At 39.7% G+C, this 13,041-nt stretch overlaps 2 protein-coding genes across 2 annotated transcripts; one reads left to right on the top strand and one right to left on the bottom strand.

The window, feature by feature from the left end:
- The first annotated feature begins 725 nt into the window (after window positions 1–725).
- Window positions 726–7,618, top strand: LOC123520739 (tRNA (guanine(10)-N2)-methyltransferase homolog). Its single transcript, XM_045283297.1, has 11 exons — window positions 726–1,028; window positions 1,657–1,722; window positions 2,024–2,112; window positions 2,934–3,090; window positions 3,406–3,522; window positions 3,882–4,056; window positions 4,790–4,893; window positions 5,310–5,451; window positions 6,088–6,298; window positions 6,454–6,580; window positions 7,091–7,618. Exons 1-11 carry the CDS (start codon window positions 945–947, stop codon window positions 7,373–7,375), a joined length of 1,557 nt encoding a protein of 518 aa, XP_045139232.1. The 5' UTR covers window positions 726–944; the 3' UTR covers window positions 7,376–7,618.
- A 767-nt stretch (window positions 7,619–8,385) lies between these two features.
- LOC123520740 (26S proteasome regulatory subunit 10B) lies at window positions 8,386–12,967 on the bottom strand. Its single transcript, XM_045283298.1, has 7 exons — window positions 12,831–12,967; window positions 11,300–11,493; window positions 10,999–11,160; window positions 10,637–10,786; window positions 10,184–10,408; window positions 9,686–9,848; window positions 8,386–8,776 (listed from the first exon to the last, which is right to left on the bottom strand). The coding sequence occupies exons 1-7, from the start codon at window positions 12,922–12,924 to the stop codon at window positions 8,586–8,588; spliced, it is 1,179 nt and encodes a 392-aa protein (XP_045139233.1). The 5' UTR covers window positions 12,925–12,967; the 3' UTR covers window positions 8,386–8,585.
- Between the last annotated feature and the right edge of the window lie 74 nt (window positions 12,968–13,041).

The raw sequence follows: 13,041 nt of genomic DNA, 5'->3' as shown, positions 1-13,041 counted from the left end.
TACACTCGCTTACGATATTATATTTTGATTTTTAGTTTAAGTATTTGATGCGTCTGAAAATGTAGTGCACTTCAGTCTTGGTGCCTTTTTTCTTCTCGTGATTTTTAAAATGATTACGTACGTAAGTATTGTGCCACAGGGGCACCTCAGTTGTGCCTTCCACCCCAAAGGTCAGTCCATCAGTGTCTATTTGCACTCACCTGTGTTTCCAAACTCAGAAAGTGAAGCAAAGGCAGAATCAACCCCAACAGTAAATAAATAGGCCATTACTGTGTTAAATAAGGTAATGGTTATGTATATCCTGGTTCAGACCACCCAGTGCCCATGATGACCCGGACTCAGATTCCCCCTCCCTCTATCCCAACCTTCTCTCCCTCTCCGTGTCAACACGTCAACATTTCCTCAACTTCTCAGTGTTTCCCAGGTATCTTTTGCTAATCCCCGCCTGAAATGCATAAAAAAGTAATGAAAGTAGGGAGAAATGAGGAATGAAAGAATGTGAGGGAGTGTAGTAGTACTAGTAGTAGCAGCAGCAGAAGTATTAATGGTAATAATAGTAGTATTAGTAGTGTGTGTTTTCGTGTTGCCGCCTTGTCTGGGACAGGCCGTTCAACGTAGGATTATCGGCTCTTTCTCTCTCTCTCTCTCTCTCTCTCTCTCTCTCTCTTTTGGCAAAGTTTATTGGTACGTGGGGACTGTATGGAAACCACTGCCCTTCAGAAAGAGCTCTGAGATCGTACTGACCAGTGACCGATCTTCGGCTAGGACAGTGATCACACCACACCGCGGGACTGTCGGCACCATCAGCACAATGTAAACAAACACGTGCCGCCGCCACCGCCTGCTCGAGCCACAGCTGATCCTGACTTGCGGGGAGCCTCGTGTGATGTTCCCGTGTTGGTGATACACTTTCCCTCTAGCCTTGTGCAAGATTTTTTGTCAAGATGACGGCGTTGAGCCCTCTCAGACAACCAGCTAAGAGATACCTGCTGTGGTGTGCTAACGAACACATCGAGTTTAGAATTCCCGTTAGTATTTTGATATATGTTCGTGCTTTATTTTCCTACAGTTCTTCAGTTTGGTAAAATGAATTATGAAGTGACAGGTGTAACTTTCTTTCGGTGTACTAAAGCCCAGTGCTCTATAGCATCTTCGAAGCTTAATTCGCCTCACTGCCAAAAAATTACCCATGCCGGGTTGTATATTCACAGGGGCCTTGTATAGACAAAGATCTATCAGGGGGAAGGGACTGTAGATGCATCTTACTTTCTTCCCCCAGTTAAATTAATTGATTAACCTATGTAAAGAAAATTATTCTGTACAGGACGGTTCATTCAAAGAAAACATTTTTCTATAGTATTATGGTAAAAACTTCACCTTACTCATCTCTGAAATAGTTATTACCTTCTTACATCATAACCAAGTGTAGCGGGATTTGATATGAGGCAATTAGTTCCTCCAGGCCCACAGTTTTAGCTATTTTTTTAATGTTTATCCTAATTTTGTTTCAGTTAAAGTGTAGTGCCTTCTCAGATCTTGATTTACACAATGAAAGAATCTGCAGTGAAATTTAAGAACTAAATTTATTTTTTCATTGAAAATGCTACTGTTATTTATAGCTATATTGCCATTGCCTTATGTGTTGATCAATTTCAGGAAATCAACGCAATCTCATCCATGTTCAACATTCCACTGATGTGGATCGACAAACCGAAGGAAGATGTAAGTCAGTCCTTGAATAGTTGATGTGAAAGTTTGATCAAATTAGTCATTGAAATTGCTGGTTTCATCTTGGTGACGTTTTAATTTATTAAGACCACCATTCAAACCAGTGGTAGACTCTCCCGTGATGATGATGATGAACATATTAAGCAAATCATATATCAGGAATTACTTATTAGTTTGCATTATAAGAAAATAAGGAATTATCACTTCCATAGATTACAGGAGACTTTTGCCTTCATTAAATTTGCTAGGAATCTGATGATGAACTTGCTTTGTTTTTCCTCTTTTTTCACTACAGCCGTATTTGATTGTTGAAATGAGGAATGAGGGAGATGCAAGAAGGCTAATGTCTCGCTGCATGTTGGTGCGCTCTTGCTTTGAGCTGTGGTGAGTAGCACGTCCTCAAGTGGGACTCACACTCATACAGTTAGAGCCCAAAATATTACAAAATACAAGTGTGAAGGTAGCATTAGAGACCATCACCTTATACCTTATACTGTAGTTTACTATTCTCTGTGTAGCTTCATACCAGATTGAAGGGACAGACATGATGTTGCCTTTCTTCATTGTGGAAACCAAAATGCATAGGCGGTAGGTCCCAATTTCTTTGCTCTGCTCTCTTCATTGCATTTTCACAGTACACAAAAATGCAGAGGCAGCTTGCTTTCATCTTGATGGCAGAGAGTGCAGCCAAGCCATCATTCAACAGAGAATAAATGTTATTGACATCTGTTTATATGCCAGGCCAGTAACCCCAAACCAGATGGCCCAGACTGAGCATCATGCACTCATTCATACTCTTATCATATATATATATATATATATATATATATATATATATATATATATATATATATATATATATATATACGCTTTGATGACATTACAGTGCATCATACTATCTGTGATGGAAAATTGCCGCTGGCAAAAATTAGATAACTATAAGGCATGAAAACTCATAAAAGTATAACCAGGTTTGATATGGTTGTCTGCATCAGGGCTGCTGTCATAGCTTTGGATGTGTTGGTGACTCCACCACTCAGTCTCCTTGCATGAAAAATGTATAGTACCACGTGATGATTTTTTGTACTGTAGTAGGGGATGAGAGGCACTGACACCGTCATGTATGTTAATGTTGTTTGTCGTCCAAGTATGAGATTGTGTTTCTGTGGATTGTCATGTCTTGTTGGTTTTATCAATCTTTACAGGGGTCAGGGAAATACAGAGGAAGAACTCCACTCCAGCATCAAGTTGTTTCCACTAGACATGATGAAGCCTCACTTGGCTCCAGAAAAGACCTTCAGAGTTCGTGTAGAATCTTTCAACAAAACTCTGAAAAATGCTGAAAAGCTGAAAAAAATTGAGGTATTGTTTTTAACTTTTGTAGGTCTTGCCTCAGTAATGTTAGTCAATATGTTTTGGAGTTTTCTTTAAAGCTAACCCTTTCACCACAATAAGAAACAATTGATAGTACCTTAAGTAAGGCATGAAAACTTTAACTGCCTTCTAATAGAAAATAGAGCAAATGTTAGATCTTGGCATTTTAGAAGAATCATATTTTTCTCCCTTCTATAACTAGCAGAATATAGAATCCAGATAATCTTTCTTCTTCTTTTTCTTCTTCAAATGTTTGTCCTTCCTCCTTGAACTTTTGTCATAGCTATTGAATTTTATTTTCAGTCTCTGAGCTACTTACCATTTGAGGGGAAGGTTGACCTGAAGCATGCCAGTACTTGCCTTCACCTGCTGGAGTACTACGGCCTGCACCCCAATGAGACACATCGTGGCCCTTACAAGGTCAGTTGGTGATACAGTTCATCATGTGTAGTGTGTTGAGGTACAAGTCTTTATTCATTCATTGTTCAACATTAAATTTATGTAAATATTGTGTCAATTTTACTTTCATTGACATCACTCATTAAATTTTGAGTAGATGCTATATGAAACTGTATTATCATCATCATCATTATCATTATCATGACAGCACTTTTTACACCAACAAAGTTAAAACAAAGTTAGAACTGTAGCAAAATGAAAAACTATTGTCTCGTGAAATGAGATCCTTTTGTTTTACTGCTACTTTGAGACTTGAGGTTACTTTTAAGCTGCTTTAGTTTTGCTCATATTCCCCTGCGCCACACATAGTACTTTTCCAGCTGTTCCTGGGAAGATGGGTGGTGGACGGCCAGAGGGAGCTCATTAGTAAGTTCTCCTTGAAGAGCAGAACCTACATTGGCAGCACTTCAATGGATGCTCAGCTCTCCTTCATAATGGCCAACTTTGCACAGGTCCAGCCAGGAAGCACTATTGTGGACCCCTTCGTTGGTACAGGTAGGAGCCATCTACAGTCATTCCTCATTGATCACACTTTCAGTTTCCATGGTTTCATTTTGACACAAATTGCTGCCAACTATATTCCAAAAGCAGAGGTGATGTGAGTGTTCTTTGCTTTTTTTGTCTCCTAATATTTTAGCTCACTGATGAATGAATTGTTTGTAACCTTGTACTATATGTAGATCTTCTTTACTTAGATAATATTTTTGTGGGTTCAGATTTACAATTATTGAGGGAGGCACTGACTTTTATCATCCATGGGTGTTTCTCTTGCCTAATCCCTGTGGATGACAAGGAATGGCTGTATTTAATTCCAATTGAGAATGACTGTGATTGTCTTTAGTTGCTAATACTCAAGCACTTTAGAATTTATTAGTAAAGGTAAGAGCTGTATTGATTTGCTGTAACTTCAAGTCAGTTCATGGGAACTGTGGTATTGTTTTTCATAATACTTTAGCACTTTAAAACTTGCTAATGAATGAAAAGAGATATCATTTATTTCCCACATAACAAGACACAAAGAATTTCAGAGACTTGCCTTCATGCTTAAGATTTACATATTCATCCCACAGTATTGTCAGGTGAAGAACATAAGAACCTATATAAGAGACAACAAAAGCTCATCTATACAAGATAGTATGTAAGATAAAGGAAGTTTGTATTAGTATAGTATTTAAGTTGTGCTGGTGATGAGCAGAAAGGCAAGTTAGTAATGGGAACAGTTTGACAGGCTCGGTGTTGGTGGCAGCTGCACAGTTTGGTGGACACGCGTGGGGCTGGGACATTGACTACCTCACTCTTCATGCTCGCACCAAACCCACCCGCCACAGCCAGGTAGTGCATTACCAGAGACCACTGAGAAGGGATTTTACTGAGTGCATTTTGTATTTAGTAGTTGATTAAAGTTTTCATGTGATCCTATACACATTGTTTTGAATATTTTGTCAGAAACTTGATTTAAAGTATATTAAAGGAAGATTTTTTTTTTTGTATGTATTTGTTCTTGTGTATAATGTGACTGGGATGTCTACTTTTATCATTTTTGGCTTTACTCTTTATGGACTGGTATTGTTGGTAGGGCCTTTTTTCTGCTTTCTTGTAGCCCTTCACCCAGTCCCTCGTACATAGAAAAAGTAAAATTTTCATACTTTTCCCTTCAGTGTTGGAAATTTTGACATAGCATATCCTCCATAAAAAAAGAGAAAAATTTTTACATTCTTCCCTTTACAATGGTGGAAATATTTTGACAGAAAGAACGGACGGCTGGGGAATCCATCCTGAGTAACTTTGAGCAGTACGGGCTGAAGCACAAGTACCTGGACGTTGTGGTGATGGACAATGCTCGGCCCTTCTGGAGGGACGTCCCTTATGTTGATGCTATCATTACTGATCGTAAGTCACTATCACTATCACTGGGTTTGCATGGTCATCTTTCTTAATGAAATTACTACTTGATGTTACAGAAAATGGAGAGTGAAGGAAGAAGAGCTGCATTCTGTTAGTCTTCACTTAAGATATATTTGATGACACCCTCATGTTCCTCTTACACTTAGAGAGTTGCATAGGTGGGCATTATCACGATATATTATTGTAGTCACTTTATTACTAAAACCATTCCACAGGCTAAGCTGATCTTTCTAAAGGTTCAGAACATATTTTTATGTATGTAGTTATTATTTTTCTATTGATTTTTCCAAGTTGGCTCAGGACAAGGCTTAGTGATTAAAAATATCCTGAACATGAAGGATTTGGAGACTTGATAGGAAACATCTTACAAGTGCCTCTACGAGCTCTGTTAAAAGAGTAAGAAGTCAGGAGCATGGCCTTTAGCTCAGCTTGGCCTGGCCTGAGTGGCATTTAGCAGTGGAAATGTTGCTCTGTACCTTTTCAATATTATTTTGTTAGAACACCTGCTATATAGGGAGGGAATCAGATTCCATCTTTAATCTTGATTTGTGATTTATATTTCTGAAAACTGTGATGTGTGTTGAATGAAGGTCTTATTGATGATGTTTTTGTACTGTGCAGCTCCTTATGGTATTCGGGAGGCAATGGAGCGTGTTGGCACCGTGAAGGGACCAAAGACTGCCGAGGACACAATCAAACAGCAGTCATCCTCTCATCACTTCCCATCAAAAATGAACTACAACCTCTCGGATGTTTACTGTGACTTGATCAATTTTGCTGCCCGACACCTTGTAGTTGGTGGGCGGTTAGTTTTTTGGCTGCCAGTGTTCAGGTGAGCGCCACTATTCATGCTCATCACTTGTCAATGACTAGTGATCAGACTTCATTCCAAATCGGAGGATGCATAATTGAGAGATGCAAAACACATTAGAAGTAAAGTCAGTGTTACTTGACTTTTAGCTACCATAATGCTCGTTATATTTCAAGGGAGGACTATGATGAGAACCACATCCCCAGTCATCCCTGCCTAAGGATAGTGTTTAACTGTGAGCAGGTCCTGACAGTGCATGCCAGCAGACGCCTCATCACACTTGTAAAGACCAGACATCCACAGGTATGTGTGGTCTCAGTGAGGACTCGTTGTGAAAGGAGGTTTATAAAGAAGTGGCATTACACCTTGAGAAATTAGTATAGTTGATTTTTAGAGATAATTTAGGAATTCAGTTTTGTGGAAAAATTGTACCCATACTTACGAAATTGAAAGTGGGATTTTGTCGTCTTCAGATTTGTTTGTACACAAGCATTTTCTTTATGATATATTGTTATTAATTGATATAAAGCTCAAGCTGTTCAGTCTCTACAAGTAACACAATGGTCATTTGCATGGTGTGCCACCACAGACCACCAAATGTTTATTTTAGTTTCAGCCAAGCATTGACATTTCCGTTTAACCTTATTCCCTTCATACAACCATTCTCTCAGATAGTAAAAACTTTCAAAATATGTTAGCTTGATCGCAAATTTTGTCTCAATTGTGTATCCCTAAGACATCAAAAAGAAATTTAAGGGTTTAAAAATATTCTTAATTTTCTTATGCATTGAGAAGCATGTCTTTTTTTTCCAGGAAGGAGAAGTTGGCAAGTGTCAAGTCACTGATCTCAATGCTAAGTTCAGAGACAAGTTCTTCCAGGCGGCCTCCTTGACCAAAGAAGAGAGAGCCTCCCTGAAGTCCATGTTTCCCCGGGACAAGCGAGGCCAAGGCTTGGCTTATCGCCTCGGGGAAAGTAAAAACAAGACAAAGGTTTTAAAGATGGAGGCAGCATCAGAATGCAGCTCAGGTAATGTTAATGAAGGTAGGAATCTTGAAAAAAGCACTTTAAGAGATGAACAAATAAATCAAAATAATTAGATGGTGTGGTGTAAAATATTTTTTTCATTAGTACACACAAAATATTTCCTGTTATTTTATATATCTTGCGTGAGTTTTGGTCAACTTGTGATAAAGGTTTGTACATTGTGTTCACTGTTGTGTATTGTTACATGGTTGTCAAGCTTACTGTGCTCTATTTCTTTTTATATTTTTACTATATTTTATTTTAAAATGTGAAAAATTGGTATCAGTGTCTTTGAGCAATATATCTCATTCATTTATTGTGTGATTGTCTGTAAACCTTGTATTTTGTAAGTCTTGTGTTTAGTGACTTATGAAACATGAGAAGCAGCCCCCTTCACTGCCAGGCCAGCACAATATGCTGCTTGATATTTGCAGTAAACTTCCGCACTTGGCGAATCTCAGCTTGGTAAAATTCACTTTTGGTGGTAGGGTGGCCATGGACCACCGAGTGTACACTCGGCAATTTGAATTCAAACTTGGTGGCCGCACAGTGAACGCGGCTCCCCGGTGATGTCAGACCTCTCTCTAAACCTATCAGAATGCAGTGTAAGAGTCCTTTTCAGCCATTTTGTTTGTGCCACACTCTGTTCTGCTAGTGTGGGAACGAATTCTGGCGATTTATCACCAACATGGCCTCTACCAGGGAAAAAGGTGGTACCGGTGGGGGTAAGGACAATGGTGGTGGCGGCAAGGACGAAAGTGGGCAAGAGAAAGGAGTGGAAAAGCGGGAGTTACAGCCCTTATATCACGTCTTATTAGCTTTATTTATTGGTCTGTATGGTATATGTGTTCTAATATGTGAAGGCAAAAGATTTTATTTCAGAAAGATGGCATTTTATGGATCAAAAGAGGCACTTTGGCAATGACCAAAGACTGATTGAGGCATTTTTAGGCAATTTATGTGGTAAAAAGAACTCATGCTTGGCGAAATTCGCATTTGGCGGTAGTTTCGCCAGATTAATTGATTCACCAAGTGTGGAGGTTTACTGTACTCACAGGTTCAAACATTGTCAAGAAGAAAAGGATTTCCATTTATACATTTATTTAGGTTTACAAAAGCAAAACTAAAGGAAGTTAATTAGTTTATACTATAGTTTGAAAATAATTTCTGAAGCAAGACCCTTTGCTACTCATGGCTGTTCCAAATAAAAACAAAAAACAAGTGGATATTGCAAGTATATAACTTATGTTGTGAGAAAAATAAGTATAAAAATATTTCAGTCATTTACACTGGCTTATAATCCAATTTGGTTTCTAGCTTCTTGTTATCAGAGACTTTACGAACAGCTTTCATGAAGTCTTCTTCGATGACGTAATCTCTCTCATTTCGAATAGCAAAGAGGCCAGCTTCCGTGCAAACATTCCGCAGATCTGCACCATTGAATCCATCAGAAAGTTTTACCACCGCTTCGTAATCTGAAATAACAGGCAATACTATTAGTACTACATACATTAACAGTCAACAACTTCTACTCCTTTCAAGTAGCAAAAGCTAAGCACATTTGAAGTCATCTGGTGAATAAAGAAATATTTGCTGATAACTCGACTTCCTGATGTCTTTTCTCAGGCTTTAGTGACAGAGCACGGGGGCATCTAGTCATTTCATATAAATATTTACTGATACAAGACAAGTAGAGCAATCTGAGTAAACCTTCCACTCATGACAAATGAGGTCACGCAGGGAAAAAATGACTATAATGTTATAGCTATGAAGACATGCATTCAAATTCAAAAGTTGTGAATGCAATAATTTCAGTATTAATAGTGAAATGGTATATGCTAATCATACTTCTTGTTTTATCACATTGAAGCACACCAACTGACGAAACACACACAGAATGTAAGAAAAACAAGGAGATACAAGAAGTGAGCAGGTACTGACATAGTGATCCTTGTATAAATCAAACTAATCACCCATCATCCCTATCCACAAATTCATCTTATCTGTTTAAAGCTCCCAACTGATCTAGAATAAGCTAATTACTGGGTCTATGCCCTTTCTCATATCATAAAGCCTCAATCCCAGTCACTAACCTAAATGACTTTGCCTCATCACCCTTGTTATATCTGTCATGCAGCCAAGAGTGGGGACTATATTCTGAAACACTTTACATTTCATCTCCACTAATTTCAAAACTGCAATGGAAGTGGTACGAGTTTCTTTGGTTGTTTATACACCTCTATTGATGAATCAATAAGGTTTCTATATAATTAAAGGAAGAAACAGTCTTGAGAATCTGGCTCATCATCTCTGTGGTCTTTGAAAACAGTTATAGTGAGAAAGCAGTGTTTCTGAATGCAGCCTGAGATAGATGTGAACCGTACCAATTTCTCCTCTCTTTGTTATGGGGCCTGAGTGGATCTTGAGAATCTCTAGTCTGGCCTGCTCATTTGGCAGTGCAATCTCAATCTTCCTGTCGAGACGTCCAGGGCGCAGCAGGGCCGGGTCGAGGGTGTCAGGCCGGTTGGTGGCCATGATCATCTTGACCTGAAGTAAGATAGAACCTTGTGTAAGGCTGGTCAACACTGGCATGGCTGGAGGTCTTAGGGAAACACAATGTAGGATGCAATGTACTACTTCCAATATACTGAGGATATTTTGAGTCTTCTATTTGAGATGGCTCTAGGTAACCACTATGAAATTCATTCTCTCTCTCTCTCTCTCTCTTTAACTTTGTACCCTATTTGCTTTTCCATTGACAAAGCTGACCATAGATTTATCTCTTAACATTAAATGGCTTTAACCTTTAACTTATATACTTGAAATTCAATGATTCCTGTACAAACTAGGCAAGGGAAATAAAAAAATTGCAAATCCTCTACCTGACCCAGGGAGTCAAAACCATCCATCTGATTCAGCAACTCCATAAGTGTGCGCTGGATTTCTCTGTCGGCTGAGGTGCCTTCTGAAAACCTTCGTCCACCGATGGCATCAATCTCGTCCATGAAGATGATGCACGGCTGGTGGTCCCGGGCGTAGTTAAACATTTCACGGATGAGACGAGCAGACTCACCGATGTACTTGTCCACAATGGCACTGGATACAACCTGGAGGCAAAGACTGAGGTTATATCCGGCTTTCAAAGAACATGTGCATCTTCTTAACCCATAAACTGCACAATAGTTTCAGTGAATACTTCCTAAAGCAGATATTTAGAAGAAACTTTTATAACTCATCACAGTAGATGTGTCTTGCAACTGAAAATGAATAGAGTTTCAGAGCCTTTCACATGTGAGTATTGTAAAATTTCTTCAATGACTAGTCCATCAACTCACCTTAAGGAAGTTGCAGTCAAGCTGAGAGGCAACAGCACGGGCCAGCAGTGTCTTGCCGGTGCCTGGTGGGCCGTACAGCAAGCAGCCTTTTGGAGGGTTGATCCCCACACGGTGGAAGAGCTCTGGGTTCAGGAGTGGCAGTTCTATAACCTGGAATTCATTGTGAACATATGAGCATGGGGGAATATACAGAAGCCCAGGTGATCCACACAAGGCAGCTCCTGAACACTGAAAACTTGCTGTCTGTCATCATCATCCACATGACAGTAGAGCTGTTTACTAGTTTACTCTGAATAAAGTTCACACATTAGGCAATAATATTAAAAGACAACTGTTTGAACTTCTCTGCATCATGAACTCACCTCTCTCAGTTCTCGGATTTGCTCGGCCAACCCACCAATCTTGTTGTAGGTGACGTCCCCTGGGTCTTCATGGCTCATGTTGTACACCAGAGGGTCCACCTCCCTGGGCAGGTACCTCATGATGGTCAGGGTGGTCATGTCCAGGGCCACACGAGTACCTGGCTGCTCACACAAAAGAATCCATGAAGCAAGGAATAGGATAATATTTTTGTACATAGCCTTAAAATTGGACTGACAAATCATTTATCTGTGCAAACAATCTTTTTTGATGGATGAAGGATGCTTGTAACATGTTTCCTACCTTCAACTTGCACTTGTCCAGCTGTCTCCTGCAGCCGACCACATAACGGGGGCCATTAGTGGCCTTCACAATGAATTTCTCCTCAGTCAGCTGCTTGAGCACCTCCCCGACAATCTGTCCCACACTCTGCAGGGCCTTCAGGTCATTCTCACTCTTGTCATACTGCTTGTCCAACTCTTTCTTCTCTTCACGTACTGCAACAAATGACGATCAGTAAATCATTTTGCAGTGACACCTGTCCTGCCTTTCATTATTTCCTTCAGACTGAAATTGGTCAAGAGTGTACTTCAGTACTTCAGGAACACAGACTTGTTAGAAATAATTACCCAGATTTCCAGACACTGACTATTTCCTATTTTTCTCAAATCATATGATATGTACACAAAGAAGAAATTCATATTGAAATTAAATCTGAATCTAAATTTAACCAATCCCTCAGAGAAACAAATGGCAAATCTTTATGACACAGCCACGTCCGATACAAGCATGCAACTCATACATCATGTAGAAGAGTAGGTGACCTTGCTGTAAATGAGAGGAATTGCATGGCATCCATATAGTTTGTGTAGAAGCATTCGGGAGTGTGGCAGAAATTCACATCAAGAGCCAACATTGAAATGATTATCTTTTGTTTATAACTGAGACTTGTAGGTAGCAGAATATTAAGATACGATGGTATCTATAGCGCTGTCCCATCAATCACGAATTTCCACTCCTAAAGCCACCAATGACAGCTTTACACGGAAGTTCAGTCACTGCTTTCTTTTGTGTTAAGAGATATTTAGCAACAGCAATATTCAAGATTTGACATACAGATGTACTGAAAAGCTTCTCACATGTTTGTAAACGACAGCATAAAGCTTTATACTTTGTGGCCACCGTCCTGAGAATCTGCTCAACTCACCAATGAGGCATAAGGGTGTAATCTTCGAGTAGTTTCATTACGATAAGTTAGGTTAATCTTTTAGGACATTTTGTTAGGTTTGGACAGTTAGGTTAATGTTTTAGCAGAGATGTCAGAGAGAAGGGGAGAGGGAAGGGCACAGCTTCCCCGGCGAGGATAGGTTAGACTAAAAAAAAAGTCTTAGTATGTGAAATAACCCCCCCTAATTTCTCGTCCCACAGTCAAACCACTGATTCCCAGCATGCCCCGAGGTGGGAGGGAGGGTGGTGCGGAGAGGGAAGAGGTATTATATATAACTACAGAACACGCTAAAACCCAAATATTGCTCAAAACTGCGATGGAACAGATTTATTAGTGTATTGAAGCGCCTTGACCATTCCTTTTCTCTGCCGGAGTGATAGACGTGACCAGACCAACATTTATATCCAACTCAGTGCATTGCTTTCCACACTCACCAAACCAGCGTTATTTCGCCATCTTCACTACTTTTGCACTCATCTAGAACACTTAGAACATTTTTACCCGTGTAGAAGTAGGACCCCATCCGGACCGCCTCATCTTACCTCAAATTTACTACATTTCCCGGTATTCCCTGCATGCATTATAACTTCCCAGGGTTGTACATACATTTCCTGAGTTTTGAGTCCACTTCCCGATGCTCCATAAGCCGCCTGCGATAATCTGACAGGCATTGTTCCCGCTCTGACACCACGGCCGCCATGACTCCCTCACTGACTGTTTGTTGTGCTCTCACTCATCTCATCGACTTCACTACCCACTGCTAAATATGTATGAGTATCTATAAATTTAAGGTAATTTTACTTTATAAAATTGATAT

The sequence above is a fragment of the Portunus trituberculatus genome, chromosome 47 (assembly GCF_017591435.1).
Source record: "Portunus trituberculatus isolate SZX2019 chromosome 47, ASM1759143v1, whole genome shotgun sequence".
NCBI classification, from domain to species: Eukaryota; Metazoa; Arthropoda; class Malacostraca; order Decapoda; family Portunidae; genus Portunus; species Portunus trituberculatus.
Note: the sequence above shows the minus strand (reverse complement) of the source record. Positions and strands in the feature narration are given on the sequence as shown.

Excerpts from the sequence above, each read along its gene's own strand:
- LOC123520739 (XM_045283297.1), top strand. The coding sequence starts at position 945 with ATGACGGCGTTGAGCCCTCTCAGACAACCAGCTAAGAGATACCTGCTG. Across the intron at positions 3,091-3,405 it reads AAAAGCTGAAAAAAATTGAG|TCTCTGAGCTACTTACCATT; the intron begins GTATTGTTTTTA and ends TTTTATTTTCAG. Across the intron at positions 4,894-5,309 it reads AACCCACCCGCCACAGCCAG|AAAGAACGGACGGCTGGGGA; the intron begins GTAGTGCATTAC and ends ATATTTTGACAG.
- LOC123520740 (XM_045283298.1), bottom strand. The coding sequence starts at position 12,924 with ATGGCGGCCGTGGTGTCAGAGCGGGAACAATGCCTGTCAGATTATCGC. Across the intron at positions 10,409-10,636 it reads TTGACTGCAACTTCCTTAAG|GTTGTATCCAGTGCCATTGT; the intron begins GTGAGTTGATGG and ends CTTTGCCTCCAG. Across the intron at positions 9,849-10,183 it reads GTTTTGACTCCCTGGGTCAG|GTCAAGATGATCATGGCCAC; the intron begins GTAGAGGATTTG and ends ATCTTACTTCAG.